A 26225-nucleotide genomic window follows, 5' to 3' on the forward strand; every position below is an offset into this window, starting at 1 on the left:
TGTGAAAAATGGACATGTGACTCAAAAATGCACCAAATATGCAAAACAGCAGTGAGTTTTAACCGCGATTTTGCTGTGATTTTTATTTCAATGGGAAGCTGCATTGTTGGTGCAGTTTTCAAATCCGCACTAAAGATGCAGCACTTTTCAAAATGCACTGCACCTGTAACGCAGTGGTGTGAAAAGTCCCATAAGATTTAAAGGGAAACATTTTTCTTGCAAAGAAAAATTGCAAGAAAAATGTATTCATGTGAAAGGACCCTAAAAGGGGGGAAATATCTGCTTTTGTTAAATTATGAAATCAATTAAACCTTTTCCTAATCTGGCACATTTCTGTTGGAGCCAAGGTCTTATTTTGCATGACTCTATGTTGTGTAGTGTCATATGCTCCAGTGTGCACAAATAAATCTGTAGTGTGGTCAGAGATGGAGCGATACTGTATATTAATTAGAGAACAGCCCTTGCCTGAATTTTGTAGGCTGCATTTGAGGGGCAATCATAAGATGAGGAATATGTCAGCTACAAAGGTTCTGGTGCAGAAGATAAATGTAAAACAAAGAAATTAGAACTAGCGGACAAGGAAGTGGTATCTTCTATGTTACTTTTACTAAGAAATTTCCATATTTCTTTAGATGGTACTTTTAATTTAAACCTCAACATACTAGAGTGGCTGAGCAGACCTAGTATTACTAAATAACTGTACATTTTTCCTGCCACCCACATCCACATTTGACAGGGGAAAACAAAGATGTAAAGCATAGGAATTTGCTCTCTCATTTTTTTCTATACAATACATTAGCTAAATACGATCTGCAAAGTCTTACAGCTTGTTTTCATTAGAAGTGTGTAAAAAATGTAAAGGTGCGCTGAGTAGTAATTAAAGGTGTTTATAAACAAACACAATAATATTGATGAAGTGATTCAAACAATTTGACATCAATGACAAATGGTGACAGAAAAAACGTAAACTCCCAAAGTCCATAAGAAACAATTCTTCAAATCAACAGTGAATCTTGTGTTATTTATTTTATTTATTTATTTCAGGTTCTTATATAGCGCTGTCAATTTACGCAGCGCTTTACATTAACATTGCACATTCACATCACTCCCTGCCCTCAAGGAGCTTACAAACTTAGGTCCCTAACTCACACTCATACATACATAGTAGGGCCAATTTTATACAGGATCCAATTAACCTACCAGCATGTCTTTGGAGTGTGGGAGGAAACCGGAGTACCCGGAGGAAACCCACACAGGCACAGGGAGAACATGCAAACTCCAGGCAGGTAGTGTCATGGTTGGGATGTGACCCTCTTGCTGCTAGGTGAAAGTGCTAACCACTATACCACTGTGCCACCCTTGTGTTTCAAAGCAAAAGATGTGAAAATGCATAGATCCAAAATAGTGCTTGAATCCCACCACCTTTCAAGCTATTCCCTTTACCAGATGGATGTAGTAAGGGCGCAAACCAAACTCTTCCCAAATCTCTCCTGTGCAGTGCAAATAAGTGCTAAAAATAAGCTGTGTGAACACCCAGCAAACTTGGCCTCTTACCAGATAGCACACACTATTGGGCTTGGGTTCATTCCCTGAATGGTATCTCTCTCACAGCGTGAATCTATAGATCCGGGATGACTTGATGGAAAATCCTGCTGCCTCATACACTCTCTTATGATGGCAGTATGATCCAAATATTCTAGAGCAGTCTGCAATAACTTGATGAGAGCCACGGCCGCCTGCAGTGCGGACCGCGGAGCACACAACATGTGTGCTGGGTGATCACATTGCCAGAAGCTGAGGATCCCTCTCCACACTGAGACATCAAGCGAACAGATCTCCAGGTGACACCTGCATGATCCATCGTCGGCAGCTCACTACCATCTGCAGGATGACTGAAGAGGCCAAGAGACTGGCGGGATGTGCTGCTGTGGACAATCACGTTAAAGCGGTAGTAAACTCATCCAAGAAAAAAAACCTGCAAGACAAAGGCATAATGAGCTAGTATGCATTGCATACTAGCTCATTATGAAACACTTACCTTAGAACGAAGCCCCGATACGGACCCCTGGGCATCGCGCTGACATGATCCCTCGGTGTCTCTTCCGGGTTTGGCGGCTCCGGCGCCGTGAATGGCCGGAGCCGCGATGACGTCACTCCCGCGAATGCGGGCGGGAGTGATTTTCCGGCAATTCCCAGCAAGGAACTCTGAAGGTCCCCCCCCGGACCTTCAGAGCGCATGCGCCACACTCGTCAGCGGCTTCATGCAGTGGTAATATCTCCTAAACTGTGCAGGTTTAGGAGATATTAATTGTAACTACAGGTAAGCCTTATTATAGTCTTACCTGTAGTTAAAAGTCAAAAAAAGCGGGATACTACTGCTTTAAGTCGAAGCTCTTTTGAAGGAAACGCGTCATAGAGGAGGCACCGCGCCATCACACACTACATCCGCGGTCTGCACTGCAGGCGGCCGCGGCTCTCACCAAGTTATTGCAGACTGCTCTAGAATATTTGGATCATACTGCCATCATAAGGGAGTGTATGAGGCAGCAGGATTTTCCATCAAGTCATCCCAGATCTATCGATTCACGCTGTGAGAGAGATACCATTCAGGGAATGAACCCAAGCCCAATAGTGTGCTATCTGGCAAGAGGCCAAGTTTGCTGGGTGTTCACACAGCTTATTTTTTAGCACTTATTTGCACTGCACAGGAGAGATTTGGGAAGAGTTTGGTTTGCACCCTTATGCCCCATACACACGTGCAGATTATCTGCAGACTTTTGTCTGCAGACTTACCTTTTCTATGTAGTGCAAGGGCCTGCCGGATTGCATACAAATTGAAAGTGTTTAGGTTTGACCTCATATTATATGGTTTTGGTAAGTCTGCAGACAAAAGTCTGCAGATAATCTGCACGTGTGTATGGGGCATTACTACATCCGTCTGGTAAGGGAATAGCTTGAAAGGTGGTGGGATTCAAGCAACACAGTATTTTGGATCTATGCATTTTCACATCTTTTGCTTTGAAACACAAGATTCACTGTTGATTTGAAGAATTGTTTCTTATGGACTTCGGGATTTGTATACGTTTTTTCTGTCACCATGTGTCATTGATGTCAAATGGTTTGAATCACTTCATCACTATTATTGTGTTTGTTTATAAACACCTTTAATTACTACTTTTAGCGCACCTTAACATTTTTACACATTTATGTTTTCCAATTGAATAATTGGATCTTTGGTAGAAGCTTTCATCACCAATAGCGCACCTATTTATTTACTTCTGTTTTCATTAGAAAGCAGTCACATCCCAAGTAGACAAGCCCAATCCTTGCCAGCATTCTGAAGAGAAGGACCCTTGTTGTGTGTATGAAAGCAATGGGCTCTCCTCAGGGGTCCGATAGGCCCCTGCCGTTTCAAAAATAAAGCTCTGCAACCAGCAAAGCTAATGCACCTTGCTAATTAAAGAATTGTAGCTGCCACTCAGTAGGGAAAGTGCAGAACCTCTACAGAGAGACCACTGTTTCTACGCAAAGAACAAGGTTCCTTCTTTACAGCAAGATGGCAGGAGCAGGCTTTTCTACTCAAGCAATGGTTGTAAAGAAGACAAACTATGAAACTTTAAACACTTGTTTTGCTGTACCTTGAATATATTTAGCGAATTTAAAATGATTGTTCAGTTGGGCTGTTGTTTAGCACTTCTAGCATAAGTTCTTCATGCTTTTCCGTGTTTCATTGTTGTCTAATACCACCTGCGTTAAGACACTATGCTGATATATTACGCCATCGGGGGGGGGGGGGGGGGACAACGAATACACACGCGAGGGGCCCAGGCGTCCTCAGGGTCCTGACCGCCGAGCAGGGCCGGGAGGAACGTGGCTGCCCTGTCTTTCTCTATGCATTAATTTACAATAGAAGACTCAGCAGCTGCTGCTCTCTGCTATTTTGCTCACATCTAGCACTTTACTGCCACCTGTGGCTGCTTTCTGCATGTTCACTCCTCATGTGAGTGCTGCTTGTACTGTGTTCTGGATTGTGATTGACTGCAGTTCCTTTCTTAGACTAAAGCCCCGTACACACGCAACGATTATCGGCCGACCGATCGTCCGTCTTTTGTCCAGAGTGGTGTTTTGTTGGTTGGAATGTTCCCAGACTGCACACGAATTTTCTCGCCCGACAAAATTCTACTTCAGAAGTGATGTAATGTGTTGGTTTGCTTTCTTTGTGTTATTTCTTCACTGAGCATGCCCAGACTTGCTCATTAGATTTTTCCCTGTTGAAATCCGTACTGACTGCACCAAAATCGGCCGTATTTTATAGTCTGCACACCAGATTTTTATCGGCCGAAAAGTCGGAGTCGGTTGTCGGAAGCACCATACTAACAAGCCGAAAATTGGCAGATCGGTCGTTGGACGAAAATTCCCTGCCAATTTTCGAGGCGTGTGTATGGGGCTTTAGGGACATGTGCCAGCTTTGTGGAAACGAGCTGGGACTAGGAAGAGCTCCTTTACAAATAGGGTTTAGGAGCTGTAAGTGGCATAAGCATTTTTGAGCTGTAAAAAAACCCATATGGGACATTTTTAAGCTGTTGTATTTGGGATTTGAGGTTGGAAAATAGAAGAGGGCAGAGAAAGGCTGCCAAATGCTAACACTGCTAAACGTGGCTAAAATGTGCATGAATGCCAATACACAATGCTTCTAAAAGCACATTTTTACAGCTGCTTTTTGCTGGCTTCAGAACTGGCTTTGCAGCTCGTTTTTTCAAATGCCCTGTGTGCATGAGGGCTAAAAGTGATAAAAAGGGGGAGGGGGGAGGGGAGTTGTGAAAAAAATAAAAGATGTTATACTTACCTGCTTTGTGTAATTTTATTGCACAGAGCGGTCCCTTATCAATGCTGTTCATTCCTCCTCTCCTCTGGATGCCCTCTGAGCAAGCACGGTACTCCTCTCACTCCTCACAAGAGTTTGACGGACAGCAATGGGAGCCATTAGCTCTCATCGTTGCCTGTGTCTTCTGTGAGAACAGAAAGAGGGTAGAGTGTCTGCAGTCAGGATATCGTTGGATCATTAGAGAAGTGAGGTAAGTGTTTAGGAATTTGGGGGGGGGGGGGGACAAGTAGTGAGGAGTTTTATACCCTAATGCACAGAATGCATTACAATAAAAAAAAAAAAACACTTAGACTGTAGTGTAGAACCACTTTAAAGTTTGTCTAAACCCAGTAATACAAATGTAATATATTGTAGCTTACAGTCCTTAGATCAATCACTATATTCGTTTTTTTTTTACCAGGGTTTTTTTCCCTCTATATTCACCTGGTGATCCTGCCATTAAAACACTTCCTGTTGAGGGTGACAGTACCTACAGTACAGTACCCTTGAACAGGAACTGTGTTAGGACTACAGAACATCATCCACCTCTCCTCTTCACTATAACATTTTTGTGTGTATTGTACAAGAATACATCGGATATGATAAGGGTTGCTTAGCATATGAACCAGACAATCTTATGTTCCATCTAAAGCAATGTTTGAATTATGTGGAACTTGGGGGGACATTTTCTTTCTTCTATATATAATCTTTTGGTATGGTACAATCTGGTTATCTTTTGGTATGGTACAATCTGGTTAACCATTGCATTGCTTTCCAGTGTAACATGCAAGTGGGAGAAGAGTTCAACAAAAAAGCAATGGTTCGGAAGTAATGTTTCTCAAAAAGGGTATATATACATATATAAGGGAGTAAATAAGAAAAGTTTATTCATAGGGCTAAAATACACATTAATTAATATGTCAGTTAGTAAATAGTGATACAGTAATGGTGTTTTGCATATTGAAAGTGAGTTGATCTTCGCAATTTTATATCTATACAAGATCCTGGAAATTACAGTATTTGTAATGAGCAAGAAAACTAACTGTTATCATAATGATAGCTCCCCAATGTTCTATTAAACTGTTCCTCATGTACTTCTTGGTACTGTACAGCAGAATAGGAAATCTGTTCAGTGGTGCTGTATTGGAATCAAATGAGTCAGCTCCTTGAAGAAATGCCTCCACCTACCCTTCCAAGTGCAATGCCATCAGACAAATTAATTTGGAGACTTTTCAAGATTATGACGAAAGAGAATAATGAAGTTGTTTTACTGCAGTGGTCTGCATTTCTTCATAAAAAAAACGAATGTCAGTCTGTGTTTATTATTATCAGTTTTTTTTCCTTTTTTTTACTTGTTCTGTATGTTTAATGCATGTTTATTAGTTTTAAAATGAATTATGTATCTATATTTGTTTTTGTTCATTCATATGCTATGTATGTCCAGTTGTCGGTTTTGTAATTGTTGCCTCCCTGCCCCTAATTACGGAAAAAAAAAATTCTTGGGGTTCCTCTCTGACTAGAGTTTACACTGTATTCTTGAACCTAAACATCAAATTAGGATTTTTAGTACTGCAGTGAACCTACATGGTCACAGGTTTCAGTTTATGCTAAACTCCAGCCATGCCTTCAGTCTTGCTATGAATTTTGGGGTGTGGAGCAGCTCTGGAGCCCAACTTTGGGGTGTGGAAGAGCTTTGGATCCAAAGCTTGAGTTTCTGGAGCTGTCTGAAGCTGGATCTGGGGCTTTGCTTAGGCTCTGGAACCAACCTGGAGCTGGAGCTCAATTGCTGGCGTCATTCCAGGGTAGGAGCTGGCCAACATGGAGCACAGCCAGCCTTACTCTATATCTACACTGTGTAGTCTTTTGTTTTACTATTTGTAGTTTCTTCTTCTTTTTTTTTTTCCATCTCTAACAAAACTGCAAGGGATAGCTGGCAGTAGGTTTTGGACAGTTACTACTACAGTCTTTCTCTAACATAAAGCCAAAACTATAATCTACAGAGCTGCTGCCTAACGCTAGAGGTACACTTCATGTGATGCATTCATGTACTTCTATGGTAACAAGTGTATATTTTTATTCTTTCAGGTTGCTGAAGAAGAGCCTGTCTGGCAATGCTCAGTTCGATATGTGACATTTATGGGTATTGGGAAAGATCCTCATACATTTGCAATGATCGTGGATGTAGGCAAGCAGTGTTTCCAATGCACAGTATTCTGGTGTGAGCCAGATGCCGGACATGTCTCGGAGACAGTACAGGCTGCATGTATGGTAAGTGGTATTAACGTGTTCTGGGAAGATGACTGACACTTGCCAAAAATCTTTATTTTTAAAAAAGAAAACTTTGTAGCAGTCCTTGAATAAAAATTATTATATCAGAAGATCCCAGTTCAGACCCCAAGGGTAACGGAACATAGGCTCCCCTAAGATAAAAAGAGTGGATTGTTGAGGAGCGCTCCTGATAGGTGAGCACAATTTCAAATAATAAACAACATGTAGAAAAAATATATAAGTTTATTGAGGTCATTTTCATCAAATACCTCTACCTTTTTCAAAGCCCCTGGGCGTCAGACCCGTTCCCTTCTTGGTTGAGACTACTATGGTTACTACAATTGGATGTTTTATATACTGTATTATGAGATTTACTCTCTTTTTAACTATTTCTGTTTTACCTCAATAAACTTATATATTTTTTCTACATGTTGTATTATTTGAAATTGTGCTCACCTATCAGGAGCCCTCCTCAACAATCCACTCTTTTTATCTTAGGGGAGCCTATGTTCCATTACCCTTGGGGTCTGAACTGGGATCCTCTGATATAATCATTTTTATTCATATGTATCAGGATTGGAGGTCTCCTGTTTAAAACCGACATACCCAACAATGCACACTCTTTTTGTTTCACTATATTTGTAGCAGTCCTTATCCCCAATCAATGTTGTCTCGGGTGAGACCACTTCCTTTCGAGCCTTGTTATATTTTCCTGTTTCTGACGGGAAGGAAATTCTCCTGGGTCAGGTTTTAATTGTTGCCTAAATTGTTTACTAAAATGGACTAGGTCCCTAATCATGTGCATCTCTTTTATTAGGTTCAGTATCAAAAATGTGTGGTAGCATCATCATCACGGATGAAGCCCAAAGGCGGAAGTGGCAAATCCCTTCTGAAAATGAAGAGGACTGCATCTGTGGACTCCCCGATTTCTTCTTTTAACTCATCAGGCCACACCCTTCAGAAAAATGGGGGGACAAGTAAAAGAAGAGGAGTAATGGCTTTCTTTGAAGCATTTAAGCAGAAACATGTCAGGCATAGCCCTTAGACTAGAAAAGAGATACAAGGAATATATCTTTTTATTTTTTTGCCTGTTTTATAGATATTTTAGAAAGTTTGTTCTTTCTGTACTTTCAGTACTAACAGTTGTTTACTATAAAATATTTCTGGGATAATTCCTGGTGCTGAAATTCTGCTGTGCTATATCAGTAAGTTACAATAACCAGGTAGAGGTATTTGATGAAAATATCCAATATGACACTGAAGATTAATTAATAGCATGGTACTGTATATGCACATCAGTGATTAGTGCCCATGCTGACCAATCAGATTACAGCTTTTAATAATAATAATGAAAGCTAATATCTGACTATTTACTATGAGCTTTATACCACATGGTCCATTGTATAGGGTGCTCCCAGGGAAAAATCATTTGTTTTTTTGGGGAGGGTGATTAGGGCACTCTGTATGTAATGTTATACCTACCTCCGAGTTTGCCACTGTAACCTTCCTCCCATTGCTTTCTGTTAGAAATGTGCATCAGCCTCAGGCACTACAATGGACTATCTTCTAGTTTGCTGACAGGCCCAACAGTGAAAACAGCAAGTGTGTAGGGGATGCTGAAGAAACTTGGATTTTGACATATTAGCAAGTGTACCTATATACCAAAATTCATCCAGGCTCATAAAATATCGCAAGAAGTGAAACTTAATGATTAATGTACAGTACATATTGCAATCCCATTCTGGAAATTGTCTGACTTCAGTACCCTAAATTCTAATTGGTTGCTATGAGTTACTGTACTTGAACAATATAGGCTGTTTGGGACTTTAAATGAGGCACAAGCAGGTAATGCTTACCGTCTCCATCCCTGTATCAGAAAAACTGAAAATTGAGGGGATTAAGGGCTCTTTCACACGGGCGTTCCGTATGTCCGTTTTTCATCCCATCCGTTTGCGGATGAAAAACGGACATAATGTATCTCTATGTAAATACGGATGTCATCGGATGATCATCCTCTGACATCCGTTTTTTGTCAGTTCAGTTTGTTTGAACGGAGGAGAACCCTATTTTTTCTTCCTTTCAAAAAATGTAACGGAAGCAAAAACGGATGTCAGTGGTGTCATCCGCAGACATCCGTATTTACATAGACATGCATTATGTCAGTTTTTCACCCGCAAACGGATGGGATGAAAAACGGACATACGGACCGGATGACACAAGTGTCATCCGTGTCCGTTACAAAAAAAAAAAAAAAAGGACCTGATCGGGCAAAAAAAAAAGGAACGCCCGTGTGAAAGAGCCCTAAGAGAGGAGCATGGAAACCAGCCAGCCCCCAGTGTGATGTACTCACCCACCAGTCTGTCAACCAACCAAGAAGACCTGTCTCACAATGTAGGTAAAAAACAGGGGTTTAGTTGACATGCATTTGCAAATGCATGTGTAAGCTGCAAGGCCCCTTCACAGCACCCTGTGTTACTTGCAGTCCTAACACTAACACATTTTAATGTCTCCACAATGGAAGCACATGGTTGTTAATGGATGGATGGGAGACAGGTGGGATGGAGGTGGTGAGGTGGTGAGTACATCAGACTGGAGGCTGGCTGGTTTCCATGCACCTCTCTTAATCCCCTCAATTTTCAGTTTTTATGAGTTATACTGTACTTGCACTCTTTATTCATATGCCTAAATGTTTCCCAAACAACCATTGCATACACTTAATCATTTTTGTTCAAAGGTCATCTACTTTTTAAAAAGAAAGAATAACAAAATGTATGCCTTGCAAGCCTTCTTACCACATGGAAATCCTTGAATGCATCCCAAGCAGCATAGAGTATTGTATTATTCGAGGGATTGTGCATCAACTTTGATGGTGGCTGCCAGTGCTGCAGAGAGCTGACAGTGCATGTTGGGACACATAGACTAAAGAGTCAAAGGCGTGTTGTTCCTCATGTAAGAAGTAGATGTAAAGTCTATTGAAAGTATATAGTATGAGTTAGGTGATGTAAATGTTAATCCTCGCTTTGTGTTTAAGGAATGAACCGCACTGTAAAATATGCTTTAACTGTAAATATTTAATAGCACCACTAGTTTATCAGTGGATTTGTTCTTAATAAATTTGTTGCATTGGCAAAAAATATTCCAAAAATTATTTTTCATTTTTCACGTCAGGCATCTGAAATTACTCTTAAGGGTTGGTGTAGTTTATAAAAGAAAAAAACACAACTCCATCTCAGGGACAGTACAGTCTGTTTGAACATTGTTAGCAAAAGCCAACCCAAGTTTGGTACCATATATTGTTTTTTTTTTTTTTTTTTTTAATCAAAGTTAGTAGGCTGAATTATTATTTGGTTTCTTATATTTATAGCAAACTTCTTTGGTCCCCTTATGACTAAATTCCAGGTATGTTTTTTTTTTTTTTTTTTTTGCATAGGTACATTGCTTCAGCTTGGACCAATGTAATTGTACAAAATCCATACTCGGCCTATCCGCGTGGAAGCAGAAAATCATTGTAGTGGTTGTTTTCCAGGACCCCTGAACTAACCACAGGGGTTCACTCGCTCGGCATGGATGCCATTTAGAGAATGTTTTGCATTTTTCTCAATGAATGCAAAGTGTTCTAAGATTAGTCAAGGTAGAGAGGTGGGACAGTGATGTCACAATCTCTGCCTCATTCAATCAGAGAACACTATCATTCACTGAAAAAATACAAGTTTCACCAGTGCCAGGCAGGCCACTTCCTTTGGTTACTATGCAGCAGGGCAGCCGCTCGGCACAGGACCCAGAAGAGGGGATCACACTGTAGTAGCGGTTGTTGCTACAGTAATTTCCTGTTTTCACAGAGATCAGCCAGGTATGAACTATAAATGCTTGGTCCAAGCTAAAAATAAAATAAAAATCTCTACCTGGAGTACAGCTTTCAAAATCTTAGAGCTGATTCTTCATCCTGTATAGTGTAACATAAGTATTTGTTAAAACTAAACTGCAGGGGCAAAGCTACATACACATCTTAAATACTTTTATGGGAATGATTTTACCTGTCTAATTGATTAGTCAGTCTTGTGATCCAGGAAGCACTGTTTGACAGCACAGCCAGGTCCCTAACCTGAAACAGAAGCGCAGCTGAGCCAAGAACACTTTAGATTAGACTTTAGATTAGACACTAATTGAGCAGCAGCATAGTGATAATTCAGAACCTTTCTTTCTTGTCGTCAACATTGTCCCTGATAGCATTTTTGCATTTCAATAAAGCGAGATTGTTTAATAGTTCTGACCTTCCATCTCAAGTCTTACAAGCATTTACAGAGGTGAACTGCACAGGGATGTTTAATTGTCACTAAACCCGCATCATAAAAAACTATAAAGAAATGGTGTATTACATGATGTTCATACTGACTCAGTCACTATGAGATTCATTTTCTGTATTCTGCAAAAAACCTGTTTCTCTCTATCTCTACTTTCTGTCCATGTACCCAATTCAGCTAGGGATTTTGCAGCTGTGGTGGCAACTCTGCACATGCTTAGTTTTCAGTGAGTTTCTATGCTGAGCATTTCCTCCCTATCACATCTGAGCAGCCCATGTGACTATAGAGTCACACATGTGGGCATATACACAGGGGTAAATGACAGCCCACTCCCTCCGCCCTCCTCCATGCCCACTAATCAGCCAAACACAATGGGTATGGGATATTACATGTAGATTAAAGGAGGCTTCACCTCCCTCTTATTCTAAGGCACAGGCTGGAGGGGGGTGACACAGCTTGTCACTGGCATAAATCCGCCCACACCATGTTATTGCCAAAAAAGATTAGAGATTTAATTTCAAATATATATTTGTATGACAACTTAGACCCCATTCACACCAGCGCGACTTGTCAGGCAACTTGTCAGCCTGACAAGTCGCGCTCCCTCGCGGTCCATTGACTGCTACAGGACCCGTTTTAATAGGAGCGACACAAGTCGCTTCGACTTAGAAAAAGGGTCCTGTACTACTTTGGGGCGACCTCGGAGCTACTTGCATAGACTTCCATTATGTGAAGTCCCTGCAAGTCGCTCCGAAGTCGTGGTGCATGGGAATGCCCAGGTCGCCCCCAAAGTAGTAAGGAGTCGTGCCGCCCCAGTGTGAACCGAGCCTTAAAACAGTTTATTGATATTGTTTATTTATTTTTACTCTGTATTCAAAACACTGTTTTTTTATTTTGAACATGTGACCAGCAGCAGAGAACTAGAAGCTCCTCCTGCTTACGTTTTCCTGCAGACAGGCTGGGAAAGAGCTGGGTCATGAAACAGCTATATAATGATTAGGAAAAAGGTACTTCGATGTTTTTTATTAAAATATTTACAGAGTCATCATTAATATACAGAAATAGAAGGGAAAATGTAAATTAAAAAGTGTGTGTTTAGTATTACCTTAACTCCACTTGCGATTTCTGTGAAGCCGAGACCGGAAGTTATGAGCTTTCTGGACTACCATCAAAATCTACAAGTATTTACCTTTTACATGTGTTGCGTTACACCTGAAGCAGTCTCTTGGTAATTTGGACTCTCTGTTCTGCACCTTGACTCCAAGAACAACCTCAGCCTCTCTGACATACCTTGTTGAATAAAAGTCACTGCAAGCAATTAAAAGAACCTGTGTATAGATACATTTACCTTGGTTGTGAATTAGTACCAGGAAATAGATTGTTAAGTTGTAAATTAATTCAATGTATTGGTATGGGTTGGAATTAATGCTGATTTGGACATAAATGAGCATACAAAAAGTAGATGCAGACAGTCAGAGTGACAATGTAGTCTCCCTAGAAGCAAACAGGTTTTGGCCGTAAGGCCCTCTCACCACACACAGCAATTCAGCAGCAGTGGACCCTCTGGGTAGATATTGCTTACTCAGGGTTGCCCAGGGGCGACTCCAGTCCTCAGTGAGTGGGGATCTCACAACCTGCTTTACTGCACAGTGGTGGAAGGGTAAAGGAAGAGAACGGGCACAGATACACACTCCTTTAGCAGCCAGTTTAGCACCTGGCTACACGCTTTTTGAACCGATAAAACAATATAACAAAATGCTTTCAATTGTACCAGACCAGAAGCAAAAAGGAGGAGTTTATTGCCAGGATTAAGATACACATTTTTAATTTGAAGTAAACCTTTTCAAATGGTTGTTAAAAACTCATATAATTCATTCCCATTTTTTATTCATTTTTTGTAACTAGTTACTGTACATTATTATTAGATGGCAATATATTCAGCCTATGCTGGCACCTTTGCTACATTTTATCTGGCAGCATGCCTGGCTGAATTAAAGCTAAGCTTATTGGAGCAGGGCAGGCACTTTAATTAATTACTGCAGAAAAATATTCTTGTACATTCTAACCCCAAAAAATTGTTATAACTTTAAAGTGTGCTTGAAATTGTAAATTAGATTTCAGTAAAGGCACACCCTATGACTATCCCTGCCAAAAAAAGCAGACTTTAGATCAGATGTTCTATTTCAGGTGCTGCACACCCATAATCTTTATGCTCTGTTTACATCCCTTTCCTTCATGATGGCTGGCTGCATTATTACTTCTGCGCTAATCTGATGCATAGACCTCTATAAACTGTTCATTAATCTTCCATGTACTAATGTACAGGCAGCCCATATAAATGAATGCAGCAGACTAGAACAGGCACAATACTGGAACACTGAGGGCCTCCTGAAATGGAACTGCTTTTTCATTATGAACCTGAGATGCTGCAGAGGATGTAAAGGGGCTTTTTTTAAATTAAAAAAATTTATTTTTTAATACAGACTTACCTGTAAAATCCATTTCTTGAAGTACATCACGGGACACAGAGCCATAAATCATAACATATGGGATGTCCCAAAGCAATGCATCTAAGGGGAGGGGGACACCAAAAAATACCACCATCCGACCACAAAAAGGATTACGCCGCTGCCTGCAGAACACTGCGGCCAAATGCATATTCCTCCTGGGTCTCAACATCCACTCGATAGAAATGAGTGAACGTATGCACTGAAAACCAGGTCGCGGCCTTGAAAATCTGAGGCATAGAGGCTTGATGGCGATGTGCCCAAGAGGCACCTACTCCTCTGGTAGAATGTGCCTTTACAGGAAAAGGTGGAACCTTCTCTTCTAAATCATACACCTGGGTAATTACCTGGCAAATCCAATGAGAAATCATAAACTTAGATGCTTCCATCCCCTTCTTGGGCCCTTCTGGTAGCACAAACAAGCTCTCGGTTTTACGAATCTGGCTGATTTCTCTAAGTAAAACTTAAGTGCATGCATTGCATCAAGAGAATGCAATGACTTTTCCTCCTCTGAGTGAGGATCTGGAAAAAAGGAAGATAGTATAATGTCCTAAATCAAATGAAAGGCGGACACCACCTTGGGCAAAAAACCTGGGTGTGGACGTAGAATCACCTTATCTTGATGAAAACTTAAGAATCGCTATTTACAAGAAAGAAGAGAAAGATGTGAAAACACTGCGCTAGAGTATAAATAAAAAAGCTGCCAGCATTAAGAGCAATCAACCATACTCTAAAGCAGGGGTGGGGAACCTATGGCCCAGGGGTCGTATGCGGCCCTCAAAGCCATTTGGTCCGGCCCCCCGTGCAGCTGAGTCTGTGTCTCTCAGCTGATCTGTCAGAACGGAGCAGATGCTTCCTGTATAGTTCTGGTTCTGTTCTGACAGTCTGAGTGAGTCACAGGCAGAGTGATATCAAATGCACTTCATCTGTGACCAATACAGGAAACATTGCCTCTTCCTCCAGTGCGGCGCCGCTGCTAGCCAGCATTTCCTGCCAGCAGCACACACAGCAGTACCAACCAGAGCCAGCAGTACCAGCCAGAACCAGCAGTACCAGCCAGAACCAGCAGTACCAGCTAGAGCCAGTAGTACCAGCCATAGCCAGCATTACTCACAGTAGTACCAGCCAGAGCCAGCAGTACCAGCCAGAACCAGCAGTACCAGCCAGAACCAGCAATACCAGCCAGAACCAGCAATAACTGCCAGAACCAGCAGTACCAGCCAGAGCCAGCAGTACCATCCAGAACCAGCAGTACCAGCCAGAACCAGCAGTACTTACAGCAGTGCCAGCCAGAACCAGCAGTACTAGCCAGAATCATCAGTACCAGCCAGAGCCAGCAGTACCAGCCAGAACCAGCAGTACTCACAGCAGTACCAGCCAGAGCCTGCAGTACCAACCAGAGCCGGCAGTACCAGCCAGAGCCAGCAGTACTCACAGCAGTACTTGCCAGAGCCAGCAGTACCAGCCAGAACCAGTATTACCAGCCAGAGCCAGCAGTACTCACAGCAGTACCAGCCAGAACCAGCAGTACCCACTGCAGTACCAGCCAGGACCAGCAGTACCAGCCAGATCCAGCAGTACTCACAGCAGAACCAGCCAGAACCAGCAGTACCCACAGCTGTACCAGCCAGAACTAGCAGTACTAGCCAGAGCCAGCAGTACCAGCCAGAGCCAGTAGTACCCACAGCAGTACCAGCCAGAACCAGCAGTACCCACAGCGGTACCAGCCAGAGCCAGCAGTACTCACAACAGTACCAGCCAGAACCAGCAGTACCAGCTAGAGCCAGCAGTACTCACAGCAGTACCCACAGCAGAACCAGCAGTACCCACAGCGGTAAAAGCCAGAGCCAGCAGTACTCACAGCAGTACCAGCCAGAACCAGCAGTACTCACTGCAGTACCAGCCAGGACCAGCAGTACCAGCCATAGCCAGCAGTACCAGCCAAAATCAGCAGTACCAGCTAGAGCCAGCAATACTCACAGCAGTACCAGCCAGAACCAGCAGTACCAGCCAGAGCCAGCAGTACCCACAGCAGAACCAGAAGTACCTACAGCAGTACCAGCCAGAGTCAGCAGTACCCACAACAGTACCAGCCAGCAGTACCAGCCAGTAGTACCAACCAGCAGTACCTACAGCACAGTACCAGCCAGAAGTACTAGCCTGAGCGAGCAGTATCCACAGCAATACCAGCCAGCAGTACCCACAGCAGTACCAGCCAGCAGTACCAGCCTGAGCCAGCAGTACCCACAGCCGGACCAGCCAGCAGTACTAGCCAGTAGTACCAGCCTGAGCCAGCAGTACCAGCCAGCAGTACCCACAGCACAGTACCAGCCAGCAGCACCAGCCTGAGCCAGCAGTACCCACAGCAGTATCAGCCAGCTGTACCTATAGCACAGTCCCAGCCTGAGCCAGCAGTACCCACAGCAGTACCAGCAGCAGTACCAGTCAGCAGTACCCACAGCACAGTACAAGCCAGCAGTACCAGCCTGAGCCAGCAAAACCCACAGCAGTACCAGCCAGCTGTATCCACCAGCAGTACCAGCCAGCTATACTCACCAGCAGTAACCGCCAGCAGTTCTTTTCAAAACTTACCACCACAAAGAGTCGACTGCGCTCCAGACTGACCGACGCAAACCTGGAAAACCAGTTGCGAGTAGCAACATCATCAATACCAGCTAACCTCACCAAAGAGAAGCAGTTGCAGCCATCACATTAGGGGTGAGTTAATTAAATGTTTGACCAAATATAACAGGCACGTTTTTAAGTTAATAATTTTGTATGGCCCCCGAATGATTTTCTAAATAGCCAAATGGCCCTTGGCAGAAAAAAGGTTCCCCACCCCTACTCTAAAGATACATATACAGAAGAGGAGTGCAGTGCTAAAACAAACTGTTTAGTGTAAACTGTTGAAATAGTCAATTAAATGTATATAAATAACAATCCACAGAAGTAGTCGTAGCAGGAACTGGGCTACCAGTGGTGACAGATGAATAGATGAAGAGGAGGTAAAAGGGTGACTCAAGATCTTAGCTTCACACCCAAAGTGAATAATAAAATCCGCATACCAGATTACAAGACCACTAGATTATAGGTGGTCAAAAAAACTTTTTATCAGCAGGTCTCTCATAGGGTAGATATCACATACAGCAGGCGTATACAAATCCCAAGAGATATAGAACAAAAAAGGCTTCCATAGTGCATTAAAAGATGACTTTTTTATAAAGGTAAAAGTAGTATTGCACTTTCAAATTCCCAGATAAAAAGTTGCGTGTGAAAAGCAATTCTAGCTGAAGTTATCGCAATCAAAAAGTTTTCTGGTCAGAAGAACCAGGGGAACCTGCCCCAGAGGTTCAAAGGGCTGTTTTTGTAAAACTGCCATAACCAAATTTAAGTCCCAAGGACACCAGAAGTACCCACAGCAGTACCAGCCAGAGTCAGCAGTACCCACAACAGTACCAGCCAGCAGTACCAGCCAGTAGTACCAACCAGCAGTACCTACAGCACAGTACCAGCCAGCAGTACTAGCCTGAGCCTGCAGTATTCACAGCAATACCAGCCAGCAGTACCCACAGTAGTACCAGCCAGCAGTACAAGCCTGAGCCAGCAGTACCCACAGCCGTACCAGCCAGCAGTACTAGCCAGTAGTACCAGCCTGAGCCAGCAGTACCAGCCAGCAGTACCCACAGCACAGTACCAGCCAGCAGTACCAGCCTGAGCCAGCAGTACCCACAGCAGTATCAGCCAGCAGTACCTACAGCACAGTCCCAGCCTGAGCCAGCAGTACCCACAGCAGTACCAGCAGCAGTACCAGCCAGCAGTACCCACAGCACAGTACAAGCCAGCAGTACCAGCCTGAGCCAGCAAAACCCACAGCAGTACCAGCCAGCTGTATCCACCAGCAGTACCAGCCAGCTATACTCACCAGCAGTCCCCGCCAGCAGTTCTTTTCAAAATTTACCACCACAAAGAGTCGACTGCGCTCCAGACTGACCGACGCAAACCTGGAAAACCAGTTGCGAGTAGCAACATCATCAATACCAGCTAACCTCACCAAAGAGAAGCAGTTGCAGCTATCACATTAGGGGGGAGTTAATTAAATGTTTGACCAAATATAACAGGCACATTTTTAAGTTGATAATTTTGTATGGCCCCCGATTGATTTTATAAATACCCAAATGGCCCTTGGCAGAAAAAAAGGTTTCCCACCCCTGCTCTAAGGATACATATACAGAAGAGGAGTGCAGTGCTAAAACAAACTGTTTAGTGTAAACTGTTGAAATAGTCAATTAAATGTATATAAATAACAATCCACAGAAGTAGTCGTAGCAGGAACTGGGCTACCAGTGGTGACAGATGAATAGATGAAGAGGAGGTAAAATGGTGACTCAAAATCTTAGCTTCACACCCAAAGTGAATAATAAAATCCACTTACCAGATTACAAAACCACTAGATTATAGGTGGTAAAAAAAACTTTTTATCAGCAGGTCTCTCATAGGGTAGATATCACATACAGCAGGCGTATACAAATCCCAAGAGATATAGAACAAAAAAGGCTTCCATAGTGCATTAAAAGATTACTTTTTTTATAAAGGTAAAAGTAGTATTGCACTTTCAAATTCCCAGATAAAAAGTTGCGTGTGAACAGCAATTCTAGCTGAAGTTATCGCAATCGAAACGTTTTCTGGTCAGAAGAACCAAGGGAACCTGCCCCAGAGGTTCAAAGGGCTGTTTTTGTAAAACTGCCAGCACCAAATTTAAGTCCCAAGGACACAATGGTGACTTCACAGGCGGAAGCAAATGTAACATTCCCCAGACAAAGGTCTGAACCAATGAATGGGAAGCGATCGGAAGAAAACCGATAAGGCTGAAATTTGCCCTTTAATAGTGCTCAAGGCTAATTTCATATCTACCCCTGCTTGAAGGAAAGCTAGAATTCTCCCGATGATATATTTGCGGGGATGACATTCCCTGGCTTCATACCAGGCAATATAGGATTTCTAGACGCTGTAATAAATGTTTCTAGAGACTGGTTTCCTAGCATTTATCAGCGTATAAACTGCAGGGCCAGATACACCCCGCTTCTTCAAGATTAAGGCCTCAATAGCCAAGCCGTCAAATTTAGAGACTGTGCAGCAGGGTGGAATATGGGACCTTGAGAGAGTAGGTCCAGACGCAGTGGAAGAGCCCAAGGCTTCGTCACTGCCAACCTTTGGATTTGTGCATACCAAACCCTCCTCGGCCATGCCGGAGCTACCAGGATTAGTGGTTTCCCCTCTAGCTGGATCCTGTGCAACAGACGCGGTATCAGCTGCACCGGAGGAAAGGCATAAATCAGGGAATACTGCTCACTAAAGCATCCACTCCGACTGCCAGTGGATCCCTTGTCCTGGACACAAATCTCTTCAACTTGTTGTTGAACCTGGATGCCAACACGTCTGGGCCCTCCGGTGTAGGCAGATTGATTGAAAAATCTCGGGATGTAAGGACCATTCCCCCAGGAACATCTGTTGACAGCTCAAAAAATCTGCCAGCCAATTCTCTATTCCTGGAATAAAAACTACTGTCAGGCATGGCACAAACTTCTCTGCCCAGGATAGGATGATATCCACCTCTTTCTGGGCTGACTGACTCTTTGTGCCTCCTTGATGCTTGATATAAGCCACGGCTTTGACAATGTCGGATTGCACCCTGACAGGGTGATTTGAGGTCTGGGCGTCCAGTATTTCAAAACCCGACTGACTGCTCAGATTTCTAGAATGTTGATGGGGAGAACTCTCTCTACCCAAGACCATTTCCCCTGGACAGTGGCTTCCTCCAGAACCGCTCCCCAGCCAGAAAGACTGGCATCTGTAGTCACCACTTTCCAGGTCACTGGAAGAATGAATTTCCCCTTCTCCAGATTTTTGGTCAACAACCACCAATTCAGACTCTTACTTACTCATGGTACCAGAGACATGAACCAGTCCAGAGACTGAACCCTTCTGGTCCATGTAGACAGAATGTTGTTCTGTAAGGGTCTGGCATGGAATTGAGCATAGGGAATTGCCTCGAATGAGGACACCATCTTCCCCAGTAACATGCAAATACGTATAGAAGGATATCTCCGCCTTACTACAGACCGAACCAGATCCTTTCTTGTTGACAAGAATATCTTTGCCTGTACTGTGTCCACAAGAAGACCCAGATATTCCAGACACTGGACTGGCTGTAATGCTGACTTTGCCAAGTTCAGTATCCAACCCAGACATTCTAGGAACTGTACTGCCTTGAGGACATTTCGGCTTCGAACCAAAGCCGATCGATCTATTAGTAATAGATCATCCAGATATCCTATTACAGATATCTCTTGGGACCTTAGAACAGCAATACTGGAGCTAGGATATTTGTGAATGCTCTTGGAGCTGTGGCTAATCCGAAGGGCAGGGCCACAAACTGAAAATGACGGTTTTCTATTGAAAAGCATAGAAACCTTTGGTAAGCCTGGAATATAGGCACGTGAAGATATGCATCCTTGATGTCTATGGATGCTAGAAATTCCTCTCCCTGCAGGGAGGCTATGACTGAATGAATTGACTCCATGTGGAAAGTATGAACGTTCAGAAACTGGTTTAGAGTTTTGAGATTCAGAATAGGTCTCACATCCCTGCTTGGTTTGGGGATTATGAACAGGTTTGAGTAAAAACCCTTGAACCTTTCATTCTCCGGAACCTCCGTTATCACTCTTTGGACTCTCAGCTGGTCCAGCGCCAGAAAGAGAGGCCTGCTTTTTAGGGGATCTGTCGGTATGCTTGACCTTATAAACCGAGGATATGGGAACACCCGAAAATCCACTTTGTACCCCTGCAAAATGGTTGAGATTACCCAGTTGTCTTGGATTGTTTCCCCCAAACCTTTCGGAACTGCAATTGCAGATCCACAACCACAAATGAGGCTTTCAATAAAGATTCCAACTTTTTATCTGCTGGATCTTTAAAAACTTGGCGATTATCCAAAGGGCAGGTTAAACTCTTGTTAACCGAAGAAATGGCAGCAACCACAGTGGATATATATTCAATTTCTTAGTAAACTTTACTCCATAGGATACAATAGTGAAAACCTTTTAGGAGGAACAAAATCCTATCAGGATGGTCCCAATCATTGTATATTTCTTGCTCTAAGAGAAGATGTATGGGAAACGTCCGAGGACTATGAGGAGGGCGCAATGAGCCTAGAGAGGAAAAAGAGACTTCAGCTGTCTCTAAGGGAGGAAATTTTGTATCCAGACCGGACCATTTCAGTAAGAGACTGAATTAACAATCTCATGGTTTGAGAGGCTGATAGAGACTCTTCTGACCCTGACTCTCCAGAAGCGGAAAGCTCAGCTTGACCTTCCATAGGGTCACCATCAGCTACTTCTTCCACATCCTCTGCCCAATCCGTAACTGATTCAGGGGGTTGCTAAAGGTGAGGGGGATCTATCACGTTTCCTCCCTCCTTGTGATGCTGCAATCATGCCAGCAATCCTACCCTCAAGACTAGCTAATGCCGATGCTAAATCGTCCTTAGTGACGTAGGTTGCTGCAGAAGTACTTGGAGTAGCTACTATGCCTGATAAACGTAATAGAGAGAAAAATATACAAAGTATATCCCCGCGCCAAATGGAGAGTCCTAAAGTTTCTGAATGAATAAATAATTGGATAATTAAATATATGTGTTGCAGCTGCTATAGTGAAAGTGCGAGTGCTCAAATATAAGTGAAGTAATCAAATAAAATGATTACCTATAGCGCTTGCAAAAAAATGGTTGAATGTTTGACTAGTGATCTGTAACACTGTAACTTCAAACAATAAAGTGCATATATATCCCCGTGATCTATTATATAATAAATAAATACATTTAAAATATAAATAATTAAATATAGTATACAATAATCAATAAGGCTGCAAATTCATAAAGTGACAAAAAGTTCATAAAATCAAGTCCATATACAAAAAGTTCGTTATTGAAGTGAAGTGAATCCTTAATAGTGAATATTATTAAGTGACATAAATAAAAGTGCACAGCGAAAAGTGCTAAGTGCTGTGATGATGGATCTTCCACTTTTATCCCTGGTGTCAATCCTTGTGCTCCTCTGTGATAAAATAGAGAGATTTCACACTATATGCCTTACGACAGTAGGACCACCAGAGCTTTGTGACCCCCAGGGTCTGGGTGCGTTCCCTCCAAGTGGATACTTTCTCCTCTAAGAACGCTCCTCCTGCCGCCAACTTCCAGTCAGGGGTGTTTGTGAGGAAAAAAGGAGAGTCTGGATAGTGTAATACTGTTTTCCAATAGGTTTATTCCATAAGCAGATGAGCCAGTTACACAGTCCATAAAAAGCATACAATATAAAAACAGCAAGTTCAAAAGAAGATCAGGGTAAAAACGTATAAAACGCCATTACTGTATGTGAGCTACGGTAATGGAGAACCGCACTTCCGGGTTGCGCTCCACCGAGATCAAGTGACATTACGACGTGCGTTACACCTAACGCGTTTTGTCATTGGCTAGACGTCTTCAGAGGTGGAGCTACACGTCCATAGAGCCCTTAAATAGCGGAGTTGCCGCTCTTCACCCCGCCCCATACTATTACGGCCGGAAGTATGTTATACGATCGTGTCCCCATCACAACATAGGGCACAACGGCCACTATTGCTTCCGCATAAATTGCATATATCAAATTGTATTTTTTGCAGAAATTAACTATGACTTCCTTTGTACGTATCAATACATTAACAACTTATATGTGCAGTTAGTTTAAACCTGATAGTTATACCCATATCTATAAATTTGTGCAATTAAGCTGAATCTTGTTTGTCACAGCTGATACCTTTCAGGTGATCAGCCCAGAGCATAAAACAGAGTGATAACAATAGGCAAATCATGTTTAAACAAACTTTGCATCAATCCCACAACTGTACAAGCTCATATAATCGCAATTGATATAAACGGCACATTTTATCCCTGAGGAAAAGCCAGAGCTTTCAACAAGATGTATTTTGCATAGCTTAACCGTCAGCCCCTCACAGGCAAAGCGACGTAGGTCTATGTCGCTAGCCTGTGAGGGTCTCGGGAGCGAGCGCGCGCCCCGTGCGGTCACGGACCCCCCTACGCGCGTGACCGGCGGACCCGATCGTCCGCCGGTCACTCGCGATCGTCGGTGGAGAGGGAGAAAGGCAGGCGGCTGATGTAAACAAGCCGCCTGTCATTCTCCCCTGTGTAGGAATAGTGATCATACGGTTCTACTATGTAGGACCATTGATCACTGTTCCTACACCTCAAGCCACAGCCAATCACAGTTAGAATCACGCCCCTAGGGACACACATAACCCCTCCCTCTCAAAAAAAGTTAACCCCTTCACTGCCAGTGTAATTTTACAGTAACAGTGCATATTTATAGCACTGATTACTGTAGTAATGTCACTTGGTAACCCCAAAAGTATCAAAAATGTCAGTCAAGGGTCCGATCTGTCCGCCGCATTGTCGCAGTACCGCAAAAAAATCGCAGATCGCCGCCATTACGTGTTAAAAAAAAAAAACAACAAAAAAGAAAAATCTTTCCCTTTGTTAGTAAACGCGATAACTTTTGCGCAAACCAATCAAAATACGCTTTTTGCCATTATTTTTACCAAACATGTGTAGCATAAAACAAATTGGCCGAAAATGTTAAAAAAATTGATTTTTACATTTTTTGGGGGGGAATTTCATATAAAAAAAATGTGAAAAATATAATTTTTGCAAAATTGACGCTCTTTTTTTGTTTATAGCGCATGATCAAAAAATCGCACAGGTGATCAAATACCACCAAAAGAAAGCTCTCTTTGTGGGAAAAAAAGGACGTCAAATTTGTCTAGGTACAGCGTCGCACGACCGTGCAATTGTACGTTAAAGTCATGCAGTGCCGAATCGCAAAATAGGCCCTGGTCAGGAAGGGGGTAAAATCTTCCGGGGCTTAAGTGGTTAACATCGACAGTCTCATGCACACATTGTTTGTCACAACTGATACCTATCAGGTTATCAGCACAGGGTGAAAACAGTGTGTCAGAAAAAAAAGCACAGAAATAATGCTTAACAGGATGTATTTTGCCTAGGCTTAACATCCATAGTCTCATGCAGAGATTCACATGGCACTCTGTCTCTGTTATCTTTTTAAAGGGAACAGTGCATAAAATATTTACAATCTGCAATAATTCCAGCAATTTTTACCCTCAAGGTTTGCTGTATGTGTAAAAATTTAAATTGGACTCACCAGTCCTGCCGCAGCATTCTGTTTGAAACAGGAATCCATTCTTCACCCATCACAGCGAGCTTTGTATTGGCCACCTTCAAGGACTGGGTCCCCTTGTTTTAGAGGGGCCATGGCTTTGGACCTGTAGAGCACCCTGCACACAGCGCCTTTGGGGTTTGGTATTCCAAGGGTCCAGATCCCAGGGTCCAGCGCCTAAAAAGGACAGCATAACAGGCAAAACCTCATATCTGTTTCCTGCAACTCAGGTACCATCTTTTTAGTCCATTAACTGTTTGAGATGGATCTGATAGCTAACCCCTTAGATTCAGAGATCTTTGATCGGGGAATGTAGCATATCTTTCTTCTTTGAAGAGAAATGTGGAGAGACTCTCCACCGTGACCATCACCTTTTGACACTGGCGACAGGTACATTCCTGTGAGGGAGGGCTTATATAGGGGGACATCCTTTCTGATTGGTTGCCAGTGTTCTTCACCTGTAGTTGGCTATATAACCCATATGTTATGATTTATGGCTCTGTGTCCCGTGATGTATGAAAAAAAAGTAAAGTTTCAGCCTACTTTTAAATCTTTTTTTTTTTTGCCCAAATTACCAAAAAAAAATGTCAGGTCCTTCTAGCTTCTAGTGAATAGATGTACTATGATCAGAAGAGTCTTGAGGTATGAAAGGTGGGAGAAGCTAAGTACTGATTTTGAGAGCTGGACATATGCATCTCAAAGTTTAATGCAAACCTATACGTCTTACATGAAAGGCAAAGCAACAGGTTTGCTTGATTTGTAAACCACCCCAAATCAACTTCCTTCATTTCCCTGCAGTTCTACTGTGAGCAAAAAAAGCAAAGGTTTTGTCTTTAAAAGTGTAAGTTACCTGTCATTGGTAGAATGGTGCTTTCATCTGTGAACATGATGCCAAGGTGCCAGATTTCCTAAACTGTTGCCACAGTTGCCTGCTTGCTACCCACACATGGTCATGACTGCCTACCTGTTGCCCATGAATTGTCATGACTGCATGTGTTTTACCTACATTTGTTGTGCATCCATAGAAATAAATGGGGCCACCACATACATGTGCACTAATAAGAGGAGCTGGTGGGGAGCTCCTGGAGGTCCCAAGACCCAACAGGCAAACTGATTAGCTGGAATCTCTGGGCTACGTGAGTAACTGTTTGTACCTTTGTTCCTATCACAGCTAGTTAACTGCACTCTTAATAGACATTGTGTGAGATTTACTAAAACTGGTGCACTCACAGTCTGGTGCAGCTGTGCGTAGTAACCAATCAGCTTCTACTTTCAGCTTGTTCGATTAAAGTAGAACTATAGGCAAAACTTTTTTTTACATTTTTGATAGAGTAAGGGAGGGATGTAACCCCTGTAAGGTTTGTTTTGGCCATCTTTGTCCCATTGGGGAGATTTCACTTCACTTCCTGTCTCATAGCCAAAGAGAAAGTGAGAGGAAATCCAGGTATATTAAGGGAATCTCTTGGTGACCCCGAGGTCACCAGAACCAGTGTCCCCATTGAAACATTTATTATACACTATTACTTTTCTGGGGACAACCCATAATATGGAATTTCTCTTCCGTTCATTGACGGACACAGCTCCATATCTTCTTGACCCTTGGGTTTATGCTGCCCACTATAGATCTTCAGTTTTTTTCTGCCTAGTCAGGAGTCAGGACCTTGTTTCTTGATGGGATCTCTGGTTCTGGCATTTTTTTTGAGAAGTACAATCAATTCTCTTCTTGTGAGAACTACAATCAACTGCTGGACTGGGCGATGGACTGGATATTCTAGATCCATACGGTCTCCCCAGCTCTTCGCTAGGTCGGCAGCAACATAGTCCTACTGGACGGGGGCTGGCCGGCGAGTATACTCCTCGTGAGGATGTATAGCCCTGATCACAACCCGATTCGCAGCGTGCCTTTGGCTCGCAGCACCCCCATTCCAAGATAGTGTGGTGGTCTGACTGGAGCGGTGCCCGCCCGGTCCCAAGGTGTGGTGAGTAGTGTCCCCCCTCCCTT

The 26225-nt window shown here is 42.9% G+C and overlaps 1 protein-coding gene across 1 annotated transcript in view; it reads left to right on the top strand.

Annotated features, from left to right (window-relative positions):
* APBB3 (amyloid beta precursor protein binding family B member 3) overlaps positions 1-8898 on the top strand; it is a 178757-nt gene extending 169859 nt beyond the window's left edge. Inside the window, exons 11-12 of the mRNA XM_082252887.1 lie at positions 6950-7132; positions 7950-8898. Coding sequence (XP_082109013.1) covers positions 6950-7132; positions 7950-8177 — 411 coding nt within the window. The 3' untranslated portion in view covers positions 8178-8898. The remainder of the gene's footprint in view (positions 1-6949; positions 7133-7949) is intronic.
* Positions 8899-26225: the final 17327 nt, after the last annotated feature.

Source organism: Pelophylax lessonae, assembly GCF_965119305.1.
Source record: "Pelophylax lessonae genome assembly, chromosome: 4".
NCBI lineage: Eukaryota > Metazoa > Chordata > Amphibia > Anura > Ranidae > Pelophylax > Pelophylax lessonae.